At 42.9% G+C, this 17343-nt stretch overlaps 1 protein-coding gene across 1 annotated transcript in view; it reads right to left on the reverse strand.

Moving 5' to 3' along the window:
- Positions 1-1607: 1607 nt before the first annotated feature.
- Positions 1608-17343, reverse strand: part of col7a1 (collagen, type VII, alpha 1) — a 53358-nt gene continuing 37622 nt past the window's right edge. The window contains exons 80-112 of the mRNA XM_086117405.1: positions 16836-16880; positions 16682-16714; positions 16515-16577; positions 16353-16388; positions 15061-15141; positions 14889-14957; positions 11429-11464; positions 11268-11327; positions 11137-11181; positions 11030-11065; positions 10143-10178; positions 10005-10064; positions 9784-9909; positions 9620-9691; positions 9489-9524; positions 9340-9399; positions 9192-9236; positions 7976-8011; positions 7783-7818; positions 7422-7478; positions 7255-7326; positions 6561-6632; positions 6398-6433; positions 6203-6283; positions 4584-4637; positions 3622-3675; positions 3481-3543; positions 3344-3406; positions 3144-3260; positions 2409-2486; positions 2041-2094; positions 1870-1918; positions 1608-1662 (exon numbers count right to left, since the gene is read on the reverse strand). Of these exons, the coding sequence (XP_085973531.1) occupies positions 1646-1662; positions 1870-1918; positions 2041-2094; positions 2409-2486; positions 3144-3260; positions 3344-3406; positions 3481-3543; positions 3622-3675; positions 4584-4637; positions 6203-6283; positions 6398-6433; positions 6561-6632; positions 7255-7326; positions 7422-7478; positions 7783-7818; positions 7976-8011; positions 9192-9236; positions 9340-9399; positions 9489-9524; positions 9620-9691; positions 9784-9909; positions 10005-10064; positions 10143-10178; positions 11030-11065; positions 11137-11181; positions 11268-11327; positions 11429-11464; positions 14889-14957; positions 15061-15141; positions 16353-16388; positions 16515-16577; positions 16682-16714; positions 16836-16880 (1878 nt within the window). The 3' untranslated portion in view covers positions 1608-1645. The remainder of the gene's footprint in view (positions 1663-1869; positions 1919-2040; positions 2095-2408; positions 2487-3143; positions 3261-3343; positions 3407-3480; positions 3544-3621; positions 3676-4583; positions 4638-6202; positions 6284-6397; positions 6434-6560; positions 6633-7254; positions 7327-7421; positions 7479-7782; positions 7819-7975; positions 8012-9191; positions 9237-9339; positions 9400-9488; positions 9525-9619; positions 9692-9783; positions 9910-10004; positions 10065-10142; positions 10179-11029; positions 11066-11136; positions 11182-11267; positions 11328-11428; positions 11465-14888; positions 14958-15060; positions 15142-16352; positions 16389-16514; positions 16578-16681; positions 16715-16835; positions 16881-17343) is intronic.

The following is a 17343-nucleotide window of genomic DNA, read 5'->3' on the forward strand; positions in this document are numbered from 1 at the left end:
AAGTCATAATGCATATTGATTAGCCATTTTGAAGCATGCATCTCTTTCCCTGCGAAGGAGTTGGCTAATTATACATATTGTCTGAATTAATTATGAATGCAAGTTATTTTTAACCACAAAAGGGTTTCATTCATTTTGTGGACGGCATTATGCCAGACAGTTAGACACGAATCAACAATGAAGTTACTCTTAAATTAATAGTTCTCTATGCTCGTCAATCAAAAACATCATGAAAAAAATTTGCTTATGTCCGTTTACTGGGACTGATTCGATATGAACTCTTTCAGAAACTCTTTCAGAAAGATGTCCACATCGCCTCATTTCAAAAGCAATTCATGCAATATATTGATTACATTTCGTCAACGTCGTGAGTAGTTTTTGAAGTTTTTAGATTTATGCATTTCAGGCACCCTGTTGAATGGAATTGCTTTTTGTAAAATAAAATGGCCACATAACGTCGATGATGGTTGATGAAAATTGGATGATCTAATTACAGTAGATGAGATTGGGCCTGCAACACATCGGGATTTAACACCCTTTACTGACCTCAGTCTGATTTTTGTGTAATTTATTTGTAATACGTTTTAACCTAGGGATTGGCAATTGGCGGTCCACAACCACACATTGATTAAATGATTAAATCATTTCTTTTTTTCTTTTAACATAAATCCCTCAAAAATCTTCGAAGGGAAATAGGTGTGGAAAAACAAAAAAAAACTAGAAAAAAAGTGAAAAATCCAAAATATGAAAAGGTAAGAGGAAAAAAAAAAGTGCAGGTGCCGAACTGCGAATATGCTGCTGTCGACTGTAGTTTTAAGTTGTAATATTACTAATCACCACTAGATGTCTTAGTTGCCCTTACAATGGGTCTAATTAGGCCCTATATTACAACGCGAGTTGGCCTAAAATAGTTTTGTCGATTTGGAATTATATACAGGACAAACATAATACTTTAGTTATATTATCATTTTGAGTATGTTTATTTGTGTGGGGAAAAAATTGATTTTGCACCTCATGTTGGTTTCTTGTTCAATAGTTTTGTGGCGTCCTTGAATGGTAATTTTTATGGAAGAGAGCCCTTCGCACTGGGGAAAAAAAAGTTAGCACTATGTGGTTATTTTGTTGTTGCTTCAAACCTTTTGTTGGTGGTTTAGGATATGAAATATATTAAGAGGAGGTCATTTGCTCGCATATTTTGTCCAAATTTTACTTTTGTCATACGTCTGGTTAGGAAGTCCGTGGCTCGATGTGGCCCCTTCAAGTAGCACTGATGAAAAATTCTGGCCGCTCAGTTGCCCATCGCTGTTCTTACCCTTCACATGTGACCCTAATAAGGTCAACCAGTAGAAAATGGATGGATGGGTGTTGTACTTAAATTGATTTAGTCTCACATTGACAGTCATTAGGAGTATTTGATATCCCGGAATGGGCCCAAACTGTTATTTCAAGAAAGCTTAAATACTGAACTAAAGCAGTATCCTTATTAACCACTTTTTGGAGCAGTTCAGATGCACGCACATTACACTACACTGCGCGGCTGTTAATGCGGAGCCTGCCGCAGCATACATCCAGTATGTGCACCGTGACACATGCTGAATCACAGCACGCGCATCTCCCCCTTCCTCTTGTGCTGCGGTCAGACGGCTCACTCACCTCCACATGCTGCGCAGCAGACAGATGGACAGGACAGACAACCAAAAGACGGCAAAACAAAAAATAAGGTCAGCTCAAAAAGATTTGTGACATTGCCGCCGTTCACTGAGACTTTTTCACAGAGCTGAGTTGTGACCGTTGAGTCATCTTAGCTGAAGTTCAATTTGGGGACGGCGCACCTATGAATTAGCAATGCAAACCGCATCCGGGACTTACCACAGTGCTGACTCATTTCCGTGCGTACGTACTCTCTGACCTCGGCCTCCTGAATCACAAATTGGAAGGGGAAACAATTAAACAGTGAAAAACAAGGCGTCACAACCATTTGGCGCGATGGCGTTCGCCGTGCCAGTCTCTTCGGAATGAGCCGCGGGCTCAAATACTGACCGTCATGCCTGGCTCTCCTCTCTCTCCCTTGGCTCCATCTGGGCCCATCTCCCCCTACAACATGGACAGGTATTAGGACGTGCACAACCCGCAGAGTGGCCTGCAGCGCAATAATTCATTAGATGCTCAACTCGATGCAAAGTCAGACTGAAAGGTTAATTCAGCATAAACCCTCTTCAGAATTTGAAACAGTGCTGATATAATAATATGTCATTGACTATAAACCGGCTTAGAGGCACACAAATGCAGCAGGCGCACATGAATCCGACAGCAGAGATTGGTTGACCCAGCCTCTTGGATTTAGATTTTAGATTACAAAGTTATAATTGAGGAAAACCGTAAAGAGACAAAAAGGAGAAAGCACAAACCGACTCTCCGCGTTCCCCATGGATGCCGGGAACCCCACGTGGACCCACCACGGCGGGACCGGCAGGCCCTCTTTCTCCCTAACACAAAATAAAAATAGAAAAAAACGATTGACACGACGGAGCAGATAGTTCTTCAAGTCAAGCCTCCAAGCAGATGACTCATTATCCAGAAGCAGGAGCTGTGCCATCCATAAATACATTAAATTTACATAATATGCTCAATCATCCTCATATTGGTCTGTACATGACACAATTACCCATGTATTGTACCCGTATAATAAACGATTACACTTAAAAGTGCTCTCGAGGTTTAGTGAGCTCAATCAATTTTCTACATGCTCAACTTTCAGGGTCACCTAAAATAAAAATTTTAAAAAACACCTCGCATCTCACTGTGAAAGTAAGTGCAATGATAAGAGAGATATTGCTCTCCTGTCAAGAGCTTTTTTTATTTATTTATGAGCTTGACGATGAAGGAGACAAGCGGGTCAAAGTCAGTGCTCATCAAACCGTCAATCACGGCACGAGCGACAACACGCGCAACTCACTCCAGGCGGTGGATGTGTGCCACAACAAAAGCACAAGCAAAACACACGACTTTGTTATGATTACTTTGTTTTGAAACTAGCACACTCCTATACAGGCAGCTATTTTTTTTTTCATCCGCTCATATGCTTCCAGGTCTCACTCTACATCTAACACGCATCTCAGTATAATCAAATGGTGACTCATCACCTTCTGTCCTTGGAGCCCTTCGGGGCCTTTAGCACCAGCCGTTCCCTGGGGGCCTGTCAGTCCAGGTGCCCCGTCCGCTCCTCTGGGCCCGGGAGGGCCAGGGACACCAGGCGGGCCCTGCAACGGTTTTACAGGTCCACTTCATCATGTATTTCTTGTCATTAGATGAACAAAACTTTGAGGTGGACGCTCTCCCTCACCCTTTCGCCTTTGTCGCCCTGAGTCCCTTTGGGACCTTCGACCCCGTCAAAGCCGCGGTCCCCCTACAAAGACAATTGTGGAGTTATTGAACATTTCTTAAAACCCTTCCATACTTGTATCAGATCCGTGAACGCGCCTTGGGCCCGACGAGTCCCTCTTTTCCTGGGATCCCCGGGGCTCCGGAGGGGCCCACATCACCCTGAAAACAAAAACACATTTAGGATGCCGCAATCAGTGACAATAAAACCTGTGAGAGCTGCTTTGCGAGTCGCCATACCTGATCACCTTTTCTTCCTGGCAGGCCCGGTCGCCCATGGAAGCCATTATCCCCCTGATTACAAGCACACGCACACACTTCTATTGGTGCAATGTAGATTATTTCATAAAAGAGAAAGTGGACATAATGTGTGTTTACACGAAAAGACACATTCTGGGGGAAAAAAAAAGAGGCAGAAAGGATAAACTTCTATTTGCTGCCCCTTTTTATGACAGGAAATGTTTAAATTTCACATTGAAATGTCCCTTTTGGCATCTCTATTTACATAAATTTACCATAAAGTTGTAAGTTTTTTAAAATACCTTTGACTGAATTAGATTTTTTTTTAAATGACCTTGACGCTTTTGTCACTTTAACAAGTTTGCGTCTTAACTTCAAACCATGTACTCATAATCAACTAAATTATAGTCTCAACACCTGATAGTTTCAAAATAATGGGCGACTCAGAGGGGTAGAGGTCTACGGCAACTATCACTCATGAATTTCAATAGCTAGTGTTTATTGATCCATACAGTAAGTTAACTTCATAACAATCATAACATTGTATAATGTTAACATTGCGCATTTATTTTGTGCAAGTTTTCCTATAAGTAACACCATAGTGACCTTTTTGCACTTTTGTATAATTTCTGTGACTTCCAGTTAAGAGCTTCATCAATCATGATTCCTAAGTTTTGGTTCCTTTTACCCTTTGAATGTTCATTCCATCTGTTTTTCGGTGATACATCATTTTTCACTCTCCTTTTAAGCACATAAAAATGTGTCTTCTTCAGATTGAATGGCGGTCTATTCACATCGAGCAAATTTGTAAGGGTTTTTTCCCCCCCATCTCATAATTTATCACTTATAGTTCAGTGAGTAATTCAGTTCTCATCAGTTGTACCTATTTAATGTATAAAGAGAGAACAGGGAATATCGCTCTGTTTTTCTTTTTTATTATTATGATGCTGCTCATCCTTCACCTTCTCTCCTTTGGGCCCATCGTTTCCGCAAAGCCCCTTGGATCCTCGGTCGCCCTGGAAACACCAAAGTTCATCATAGTGAGAGACACGTGGAGAGGCTTTTAAGCAACAAAGGAGATAAAAATGCACCTCGGCCGTCCAGCCGCAGGCCATCAGTCCTTTCAACGGCCAACTAGACCGTATTCACACACACGCGCACACACATATACACGAGCCTCTGTAGCAAGTCCCACAAAGCAAATGGACATGACAATTGTAGATGATAATGGATATTGAGGGGACAGATAAAAGTGGCAAAACAGTCGCAAAAGAGCAGCAGCAGACCGAGAGATAGAGACAATTTGCAGCGAATCCCCTGACAATGGCATCCAGTTATTATATAAGATTATACTTTAATGTACAGATGATACACTGCATTTCACACGATGGATGGTTTAAAAATAACATCACGAAAGCAAGACCTCAGTGCATTTTTTGAGCTTCCTGTACTTTCCTGAAAATAATTCTAGCAAGCGACCATTGATTTGGGGAAGTTTCTTGTACTTCATCGTAATTCATCGTTCTGTTGTTCAGAAGTAACTTGCGAGGCTCTAATTTGGGGGTAAATTCTGTGCAGTGAATGGCATATCTCTGCAGAGTGGGCAGGTTGGAGCCAATGTTGTTCATTTGTCAGATAAGCACAGGCCAGTGGACTAGCAAGAGGGAGGGCTGCGCTGTTGAGGGGCTGGTCGCAGCCGACTTCAGTCAGGGCCAATCAAAGCGGCTCCTTTCAGTTCCTTTCAATGAGTGAATGAGGCGCACTGTTAGCGCACCAAAGTCTTGGCATTGCTGAAGCACATCTGCTCCGTGAAGTGGGCATTTGGAGACTGCACCGCCATCATCACTGATCATTGGTGAGCTCCCCGCCTCCAACCCGATAGATTGATTGAGAGGGTTTGACGACCGCTGTTCACATATTTATGAATGAAATACATTGTGATAGGCGTTCCGTCTGCCCTGCGCCAACCATTTGAACGTGGTCTGAACAGGCATAAGGTTTAGATCAACTTTCCGGGACCAATTTGTCACTCCGTTGGGCGCACCTCCAAGACACTACTCCTGTTGTGCTGGTCTACTCAGCTTGGCGGAGAGCAGTCTGAAAACTGGAGGACCATCCAACAAGCTCATACAAGGAAGAGTGATGGGTGAGAGATTTAACGTTGGCGAGGAAGCTCAGAGCCCCATGATACACCGTATCCAGAGCATGTAAACTGCTGGGGGGCACAGATAGCTGGTGTTTTGTCAAAGGGGAAGGGAGGTGCTTTGCTGCCTTGCCAACTTGGACGTGGACAGTAATTCACTTTTTGTGCTCACCATGGGACCTTCTGGTTTACAGCTGAGAGACTTGACATATTTTGTATTATTCAAGAGGAAAATAAGAAAAAGGATTCCCTGGAGCCGCACTGATTACAAACAACATTTAATGAATTCCTTCTTAGCCTATTCTGGGCCCAAACACTTTGTGGGGAACTTTTTCAGTCTGATCAATTTCATGCTGTTATGCCGTTATTAATGGCATCATCCACCCCTGACAGATATTTTACGCTTGGAACCGCATGCCACAAACTCAGTGAAAGTACCTTGATTCCTCTCATTCCAACGATACCGATCTCTCCTTTGTCGCCCTTGCGCCCGAGTAGCCCGTCTTTGCCGGCCAACCCCTGCAAGAAGTAACAACGGGCACGCTCTTCCATTGTTCTGCTCGCTTTGCAGAGCCCACGACACAACAGTGACAAGGCAGAATTGGAAATCTACTTGCACGTAAGGAAACCTACCGCTTCACCGGGCACGCCGGGCGGTCCTGCTTCTCCCTGCAGAGGAAAATTACAGCAATTAGAGCAAGGAGATGATGATCTGTACCAAGAACTATCAGGCTCCGCTATTAATTCCACCGCAGTTCCATTATAACGATCATCCGTGCAGAGCGCCGGTACTTGCCTTCTGTCCACCAGGACCGCGAGCACCAGGGAATCCAGTGGATCCTCTTTCCCCAGGCTCTCCCCTCAGTCCCTGATCAGCAGCGCATTGATGGAGAGTCAGATGACAAAGATTAAATGCAATGTGGGCCACTTTGATTCAGCTTTTATTGACGAGGGGGTGAGGGGTGTTCATCGAGTTGATCAAAAATTCCAATTATAATGTTGTGTTGCTTGCATGCAAGTAGAGCGCACAATAGAAAAATGAATCACAGAAAGAGAATAACTTTGGAATCAACACTGGAAAAGAGCCATGAGAAGAAGACAAATCTTTTTTATATTTGCCCCAAACTAAAATCTCCTGACGTCTTTCACTGAGAGTTACCTTTGACACCCATCTACATTTTATTACTTTGTCCGTAACCATTACATCCATTTGGGAATAATCATTGAACCTAATTATCCTCACCCCACCTAACGCCTTTCAAAATATTCAAATGAATTGAGAATTCTTATCTGTCAAGATTAACCGATGCGCCAGCGTTTCATGCCTCACAATAACGTACACGCCGGATTTTTTTTCCCACACCACCCTTGAATATTAGAGTGGGGAATATTTTGACTGATGTCCACACTTCAAGTTTAGTTCCGAATGGATGATCTGATAAAAGTCAAAAATATCTGGCGGTTTTATTGCACGTCGTTGACAAGCTCACCTGTTCCCCTGGCGGTCCCTCTTGACCTTTGGCTCCTTTTTCTCCTTGCAGACCTTTGGGCCCTCTGTCACCCTAAAATAGAAAGACGGGGAAATCATTTTATAGAGTTGAACTGAACAATAGGAAATTATTTTGGTCAGTAATGTGACAGAGTGTGATTCACTGACTTGTTCTCCTCCGCTGCCCTTTAATCCAGGAGGTCCCCCAACCAGCATGGTGTCCCCCTATGACGTACGATAATGCAGTAAACATCAGATGCGCACCCAAATCATCAAGATGTTGCTAAATATTTGCAATCTTTCACAAGTGAACCCCCCCCCCGCTACATTAGCATTAAGTATTCATAAACTCTTTATGCACTTCAAGGATTTTTTTTTTAATCTCCTGAAGCAGTCTATATGTCTTACGTCCTAACATTCAATTTTTTTTTCCAGAGTGTTTGATTGGATTTATGCATATGAAACACTGCAGGAGAGCGACGGGCAAACCGCCGCATTGGCCGCTTATTAGACATTAACGTGCACGCACCTTCTCTCCTTTGTCCCCTTGCAGGCCAGCGTCTCCCTGAAAGCAAACAACAATAACAACAAAAAAGAGCAAAACATTTCATCCTGTCACGTCGAGGGGGATTTAATTCACATGAGCAGAATGCTTATGGGGTGATGCTCGCATGGTGACATGAACAAATGGGAAAAAGGGGTCGACTGTCATTAGTATTCACCTTCTCTCCCCGAACACCGCGCACCCCTGGTGGACCCTGATGGATGGGGATGCAGACGCACACGCACACACAAACAATTATTCAGAGCTTCACAATAAAAAGCATCATTTCGATTCTTCTGCCGCTTATAAAAGATTACTGATTTGAAATGATTGTGATATACGGCATTTTTTGAAAGCAAAATACATCAAAGCTTTTTCATAGCAACAAGTCTGCCTTGTTTGCGGTACTGATGCTCAATAACACCAATTTGCTTCCCGATCCAATCCAGTGTAAAATTCAAGCTGATATCGGCGATACATGAACTGATAGCAGTACTTTTTCCACTCACGTGACTGGTAAAAAGGAGTTTGCAAATGAATCATAACTTGACAGCGAATTCGTGACATCAGACTAATTTGTTTATTTTAAACTAGGAAGTATAACAAGGTGGCAGAGAGACACTTGCTGTTCTCTAATACTGAATGACTCCAATTGCGAATATTGAAATGAACAAACGCATGCTACGATGATTTGTCAATGCCAACATTTGAAAAAGTAAAATCACTTAATGGCTTTTGTTCACTATGTCAGAAGATAGACTCATGCAGCAACAGTATTTGTTGAAACACGTCTTTATTACTTATATCATACCATAATATTATTATTATTATTAACCAACCCAAAACACATTACGACCTACCGACAAAAACACATGCGCGCACACACACACTCACACAGACACACACATACCCCTTCGCTCACACAACATATGTACTGTATGCTCACTCAAAGGAATGCAACTGAAGTGCTGTTTTGCTGTCTGCAATTTGCAGTAAAGAAACACCGGAGACTGGATGCAACCAAATAAATAAAAGCATCTGGAAATATAATGAGAATAAGAATAATAACTCAAGGTGCGCACAGAACTCATGCAGACGTAGTGACATTCACGCCTACTTGTAAAGTGATAGGAAGCACTGGAGGGGCTGCTCTGTCTGGATTTGCAACGTTGCACTATTTCATCATGCGTGATGTTTTCCCCGATGCTTGTTCGCAAGTAAACTCAAACCTTATTTTTTTTCTTGAGCACTAACTCACATTTCCATTGCAATCGGACCAGCGCCCTTTCAACCCCGCAGGTTTCCTTGTACTTTCATCCTGTATTAGAGCTACCACTAAAGTCATGGCAGCAATTCTCATTGTTGTCAAGAAGAGAAACAATTGATGTACTCACAGCAAGCCCCCTCTCGCCATCCAAACCCGGGCGTCCCTCTTCCCCCTAAAACATGGCCAAAAAATAAAAATAAAAATACACAGGCACATCAGTGCGTATGAGTGTGAGGTAGTTCTACGTTATTCTACTTGGATAGCTGAGGTCTTACTCTGGTTCCTGCGTCTCCCCTCTCGCCTCTTGGACCCGTCAAACCGAGTCCAGTTTCACCCTGATCAAATAAATGACATGCAAGTTCTAAAAAAAAAAAATCTCACTGGTATATTATAGAGTTACAACAGTGTGTTGGATCATTTTTACCTTGTCTCCTTTGAGCCCGTTTATACCAGCTGAACCCTGGAAAACATTTTTTAGGCTGAGCTTTTCTTTTCTTTTCTTTTTTTCTTTTTTTAAGTTAAACCGAGTTAACTTTAAATGGGATCTGAACTCACAGCTTGCCCAGGAGGCCCAACAGGACCAGGAGGTCCAGCATTTCCCACCCGTCCCGGAAATCCTTGGAGACCCTTGAAATGACAACTTGCTATTTCACAGCAATACCAAAGATATTGATAAAGTAAAAAAGAAAAAAAAATAATTAAAATAAAACTCCACTCACCCTCTCTCCGGATTGCCCAGGTGGTCCGGGATCACCGTTTTCTCCTCTCAGCCCAGGAAGCCCTCGATCGCCGGACTTCCCCTGCAGCCCTGGAGGACCCACTGGACCAGGAAGACCTGAATCTCCCTTGTAGTTAACAGACAGTGCCAGTGTTGCGAGTTGCTACTTAAACCGAAAGATTGGTGTTTATAGCGCTAATAATATTAGATGCATTTACTCACCTTTAAACCTTGCGGTCCAGCGTTACCTGCAGGACCTAACATTCCTATGCCCCTTTCTCCCTGCAGCACAAATGTGTCACTACTTCCACTCAGATGATATGACAATTTGAAGGAAAAATAAATAAATAAACAACACACCTTATCTCCTTTTGGCCCAGGAGGACCTTGTTTCCCCTGAGGGACAAGCAAAGTAGAATATGTGAACGTGAATACCAACATCAAGTCTTTAGGAAAATAAATTAGAAAAAAGCTGCAAATACTATAAATAAAATATCAATAGATTTTCTTTATCTTGGAATAATATTTAGCATAACAAATCCAGCTGTAGTGGCAAGACAGGGGTACCCTTTTGTAGTGTAATGTAATGACTTGAAATTCAAGTTTAAATTGTTCCAAGGGAGGGAAAAACTTTTTATACTTAATAAAAACAAAGAGTAATGACATAATTAAATTGAATGCAAAGAAATGTATAGACAATGTGATGCTTCTTCTGGCATCTATGCCTTGGCCACATGGGGGCAGTATAATATAGACATGGATATACAACGACATGTCAGTAAACTGCAGCAATAGTAGTCATTCTTCACAGAGGATAAATAATGTATGCTTATGATCGCTGTCATACTATTGGTCTACATGTGTTACATTGTGTTCAAATATATGTTGCTTGAAAGAATATGACACCACAAACGCCGATGCTATTTGTTAGCCCATCACTGGTGTTTCCCATTTATGTATTAGCATGAAGCTAGCAGACTTTAAGGTAAAGTAAGTAACGACGTGGTCGTTTTAAATACACAATATGTAAATCTGTTTGTTTTATGTTTAGTTTGACAGCAAACTTCAACTTACTGAAGAAAAGTTCACATTTTGCCAAAGTGTTGCTCATTGGGAAGTGAGGTGAGTTCACCGCCACCACACATCAAGTGACATTCATTTCTTGAAAAACTCATAAGCCGGGTTACTCGTATGAGAAACAAAAAAACAAACACGTGTGAGCAACTAGAAGGAAAAAGGATACTCACATTTTCTCCCGGCTGACCTGCTTCACCAACCTCACCCTAATAATAATTATAAAATATGGCAGTGAACAATGTCAATTATAACATACCCTGCATGTGATGTCACTCACCCGTTCGCCTCTGATGCCAGCGACACCTCGGTCTCCCCGGCCACCCTGAGTGACACAAGTGACCAGTTTAGAAAAGGATATTTGTTCAGAGTGTCTACAGTCTCTGGCAAGGATGAGGTGCTCACACTCACCTTTTCACCAGGTAGACCTCGCTCTCCTGGCATTCCTGGCAGCGTTTGCCCCGGGAGACCCTGAATTGCAAGGAAGAGTTACATTGAGGCAAGAATCTCAATGTGGACCAAATCAAGCGACAATTTTAAGTTTCAATAACAGTTAAGCAGACGTTGCTCACCTTCTCTCCTTTGACACCAGGGGGTCCTGCTGTAGCCTGGTAGAGAGAGAGAAAAAAAGTGAAATAATATGGTAATAATTACCTGAGAAGCACAGTGCGGTACTTTTTTTTAATGAATAAAAGCTTTTTCAATATAGCTGTGGGAGATTATTTGAGCATTCTTTTCTTCTTATTCTACTCCGGAGGTGATAATTGTTGCAGCCACTCCAGTTTGTGTGTGTGTGTGTGTGTGCGTGTGTGTGTGTGCGTGCGTGCATGTGTGAATACAATTATTCAGTTTTACATGTTCATCGTTGGAAGGCTTTGATGCCTCACTTCCAAGAATCAACCTGCCATTGCTATTTTATGATTATGGGAATTTCAAGTTTGGCTAATATCATGGTAGAGCTTTTTCACATGAAAAAAAAAAGTTGCAAAACCCAAGGGTGGACCAGGATCCTCCCAGCTGTATGCTCTCGGAATATTATCTGCGGTGTGTTTGGGGGAATGAAGTGGAGGTCCACGGCAGTGAAATGGGTGTCGCAGGTAATTTATCAAACTGTTGAACTGCCTGACAGCGTTTCGGTGGCTCTGTCCAAGGTGCTGAGCCTGAGGTGCTCATCTGTGAGGAGGCCACTCAACACACTCGTCACGGGTCACGTCGGCAGCACAAACAAGAGGAAAGACTGATACCACATTCAACTGGAATAGAAATTACCGCCTGACAATTCACATTCACTCGCCGGCAACTTAATAAGGTACTTGTGCGGCGAATGACATCTAATGGAAGGGATTTATTGACACTGTACGGATTCGTTTTACAATATTCATTTTTGTGATTGGGGTTTGATGTGTTTCGAGCATTTGGGAATAGATAATTACCCAAAATTTGACACCTCTCGGTATAATGGTGAGCCTGTGTTTCTAATCCTGTGGCTGGTGAGTGTCTAGCATTGAAGCTAGGGCACAGGTGTCAAACTCAAGGACCCCGGGGACAGATCTAACCCGGGGCATCATTTTATGTGGACCACTAAAGACAATAAAGAGTGCCTATTGCATGCTCATCTCACAAAATTACCAACACCAGTCTCACTCGCCTGTGTTAAAAAATAGCAACCACCACAGAGTACCACAGAGTGGTACTCAAAAGAAAGGGGTGTCGAAATGTGATAAGGAAAACACGGTTGCCTTTACAACTTGTGACAATGGAAACGCAAAACAATTCCATCGCCTACTGATTTGCATCGTAATCAGGGGTAGAAATGGATGCGCGACAAACGTTTTAGCAACCAACCAACCAATTTCATACTGAAGGCTCGCAGTTGTCAATCAACATCAATTGTATGCCTCTGCATGCATCGCAAAGTTGGCCAGAGTGTGCTCTCAAAATGGCTCGTGTGTGTGTGTGTGTGTGTGTGTGTGCGCACGGCAATGCTGCAGGCAGGCTCTGATGTTTTTGATGGCTTGTGGCTCAGGCAGAGGGGAATCAATTGCTCCAGCCTTAGAGAAAATGATGACTATGTAGTACTTTGGTATGAGTCATTTTACAACCAGACGTATGCAGCTAACACACTTCCTGGTGGAAAAATGCCAGGGGCGTGGTTCTGATTTCAGGTTGATTCATTTTATAAATACAAGAATGCATAAGTATATTCCTGTCCAATATTCCTGTCACGTTGTGAGGACTGTCATGTTTCGGTTAACGACCAACAGGTGTGCAGCTGCAGGGAAAAGCCCCACAGTGCCACCTGTTGGTCACAAACCGAAACATGACAATTCCGTCTATCAATGTTTCTGACCTCGACTGTCATTCTTACTCTGCTCGAGTTGAATTTTGAGGTCCAATGACAGAATTAGAACAAGTCCAGGCCTACCCCCCCCCCAAATAAAAAAGATGTCAGCAGCCATTTAAATGCAGGATGTCAAAAACTGAGCAAGGCCACCATTCTCCAGAGTCAGCTTTCAATTTCAGAGGCGTAACAGTGTGAAGAATTGTGGCCGAGTGAAGGTGGTGTGTAATGTGCTTTGCAGGTTAAATGAATACCGAAGCGTCGAACATACGACAACAGCAGGCCAGGTGGGAGACAGAGATTTACATGTTATTTGTCAGGACAAAGACATTCCGAGCCACCAGATGTGTTGTTTGTGTGTCATCCAAGCTCGGAATTGTGTTTTGGCAACACAATGCAAGGCAGCTTGTGACACTGGCCAACTTTCCATAGGCCATCTAGAAATTCTCATTAGTGGCAGGGCAAATTGTCCAGGGAGTGATGCATGGCTGAAGCTGAACTGCACATTCATGGCTCATCTGTTTATATTTGGATGCAGCAAGTAAATGAAGCACAAACAAAGCAGCTGAATGCACAATACAGTACACTGGTGGGAATTGTTTGGGCTCTGAAGCTACGGAATAATTAAACAGTTTAATTTGTCATATGCAAACACTACAGCCTGCTGAGATGTAAGCGGATATTCTGCTGTGTGTCCGTTCAAAAGGTTTATTTCTCATTCGTAACCAGTGCCCTGTTGGAGGGCAGCAGGAGCTCGGACAAGTATGGACCACATCGTGCTCGGCTCTGGGTGGGAGAAAAACACGGCCGTTTATAGAGGTAACAACACATCACTGGGACAGTAATTTGATTGTGGTCACAGTGCTCGGGTGTAATTTCATTTTGGCAGCATGTGACTTTGGCTCACTAAGCAGTGTGAAGTAATAAACTGGCCATTGGTGCTACAAAGTAATGATAACTATATACAGGACCTCTATTACAACCAAATTCTAACTACAATTAAACTATTTACTTGAAAACTTAAATTAAATACTGGTTGGAACACATAAAAGCTGAAACTAATCATTTGAAACATATTACAACCTAACCAAAAAAAAATGTGTTTTTTTATTTTTATGTAAGCTTTGTACACTTTTGGCAAACAGATGGTCTTTTGAGTCAAAAAAAATCTGAGAAGTAGACTTACAGATTTCAGTGGAGAATAAGTAATACAATAAGAAAAAAGACAAAGTCAAGTCCCGCACGTATTAAAATAATGATGTGTCTGTCTGACTGAAGTCAAACTTTCATGCGCATCAATATGCAATACATTAATACACCCAATGAGGCCCTGTGCTCTGATCATTTGAAAACCTAATGTCAAGGCCAGTACCGGTACTTTGTGCACAGCCCAGCACAGCACAGCGAACTGTTGGGCTCCGGGCCAACTTAAGAACTTCAACAAAACATAGAAGGTTGACTCATCATCATCATCATCAACATCAATTGGACAAACAGCAGCAGCAGCCAGGCCAATGGCCCCCTGAAGGAAGGCCATGAAGTGCTGTGCATCAAATCAAAACGATCTCCGCAGGATCCTAATAATAGCACCGCAGAGGTGCCATTTTGTGACTTCGGGCGGTAAATCATCATGCCGCTTGGATCTTGCCCAATATAACCTAGCCGCAAAAACTCCTGCAACATATTCTCACCTTCCCCGGAGGACCGCTGTCTCCCTGCTCCCCCTTGAAGCCTGGCTGACCTGGAGGGCCAACGATGCCCTGTGAGGATTAGAAATAGTTAAGTGAGTAAAAGTTACAGAAATGACACAAGCACACAGGCACAGTGCCACACATGAACACACACACATGCACACACACAAACCTGCTTCCCTGGCAATCCAGGCAATCCATCTTTCCCAGGCACTCCATCTCTTCCGGGTATACCAGGCTTCCCTGCTTCACCCTATGAAGTGCCAAATGTTTATTTTATTTTTTGCTCGATAACTCTCTGTATCATTTGTACAGCTGTCATTGTTTGGTCCGACAGCACTAATGGTACCCTTACATTATGTAAAGGCTCTCTGTATTTATGTGTCATGTCCGAAAATGTTTGTCATTGCAATACGACTGTGAGACAAATTCTTTCTTTGTTTTTTTACATATCCAATAAAGATGATTCTGATTCAGTCATTTTGGAAGTAAAAAAAAATAAGAATAATAATTCTGATCTCATTACAGGAACCGACGGAAAAAAAAAAACTAAAAATTGATACGCACTTAGGCTCTAATCTCGTGTCGTGGTCCTTTCGCAGATGAGCGTGAGCTAGCAGATCTATGAAAGGGAGGGCTGCGCCACAGTGGGAGTAGTCAGAGCTGACTTTAGTCATGGCCAATCAAAGCAGCTGGTTGTGCCTTAGAGTCCCAACACAGCGAAAGCACAGCCGCACTGTGAAGGGGCCCCTTGCAGATCCCACCCAAATTGTTCATGTGCGCTACCGCCCAAAACACCCACTAGCTGTGCTGTCCAATAAGATGATTCAAAATCCAATAACTCAGAGGGTTTGATACCTGCTGTTTATGAATGAAATACGCTGCCTTGGAGGAGCTGTCCACCATGGGCCATTTTAAGGCATCGTCTGAGCAGGTGTGAGATTTCGATCGATTTACCGTCACCAAATTGTTATCTCCAAGATGACAGTCCACCCAGTTTGGTGGTGACCGGTCTGCTAAATTGGCCAACACGGGCAGCGACCTTTGCACCGATACGAAAATCAACATGTGCTACCATGGCACAGAGAGTGCTTTGTTTGTTCCTTGGTTTGAGAGAGAGAGAATATTCATGAAGTCAAATGTGCTTTGATTTTGGTTTGCAGAACAAAGTGCATTTATTTTATGAACCAACTTATTTATTTTGTTTCGCTGTGCAACCCACTAATTCAAAAGTACATCATAGCAGTCCGACATTGTAAATAAGTATTATTATTGCAAATGTCAGTGAGGACTCTATTAGCAAACATAATTCTCGCTGCGAGATTAACTGGGAAATTAAACCAAACAAGCTGCAACACTATTCCTGGCTGTTATGTGTAATTAATTACAGAGTTAAAAACCGTACATGAGTTCATCACTAAATACCACAATGCAGTCGCAGCATGCTCAACGCTGCGTACTTACCACCTGCCCCGATAAGCCTGGAGGCCCCTGTGGACCCTGCGGGAGGAAATAAATACAGCAGTATGACAAAATACACCAACACATGAGACTTTCGGAGAATTTCATGAGGAAACATTGAGCATTTTGCTTAGAGTGACAAGGTCGCTGTTAGGAAACACTTACCACAGCTCCTGGAGGACCCGGGTTTCCTGGCAGGCCAGTGCTGCCTTGGGCACCGGGAGGACCCTGCAAAGAAGCTGATAAACTCACTTGAACTCTCAATTGTTATGTGGATGCTCCAGGAATACGGAAATAAAATCCGCCAATAAGAAAAACACCAGATGTCCTACCTGAACCCCTACGCCTGGTTCGCCTTGACTACCCTGTGGAACACATTTCACATCATTTTATGACTTCACTCAGTGGTAAATAATGGCGATATCATTTTAGAGCACAAATATTCTTTGCCATGCAGCCGAGTATTTGAAAACTGAGGGATCTCACCTTCACACCCGGTGGACCGGGAAGTCCATTTGGACCTAAGGAGCCCTGAAAGGAAGATCAATTGTAAACACATGAAAAGTTGGTTTGCAAAGGTGGAACCAGGGCAAGTGTGTTCTTCCGGATTGTTGAACAACTTGCACCATTCCTCCGAAAAGCTGCTCCAGAATCAGAATCAGAATCAACTATAATTATTTTTCTAAATTGTGCGTATGGGTGGAGTTTTCTCTCTTTTGGTATTTTTACAGATACAAATTCACCAAAATTGCGTTAAAACCACCTCAGACCAGCTTTCAGATGTTTCGATGTGTACTTTCAGCCACCACGATGCAGGTGCACCAGGGACCGGTAAATGAAAAGGCCCTTGGTCCGCTGCAATGCACAGCATGGCGTAGCACAGTTTGCCAAATTCCCTAAAGACACAAAGCTTGTACCGGTACAAAAATTAAGATGTGTCAGTTTTAACGCTGTCTACGAAAACAGAGTCCTGTATTTTGACGTTGGTTGTTGC

The sequence above is a fragment of the Hippocampus guttulatus genome, chromosome 8, assembly GCF_054856545.1.
Source record: "Hippocampus guttulatus isolate MCC_2025c chromosome 8, RoL_Hgut_1.0, whole genome shotgun sequence".
Classification (NCBI taxonomy): domain Eukaryota; kingdom Metazoa; phylum Chordata; class Actinopteri; order Syngnathiformes; family Syngnathidae; genus Hippocampus; species Hippocampus guttulatus.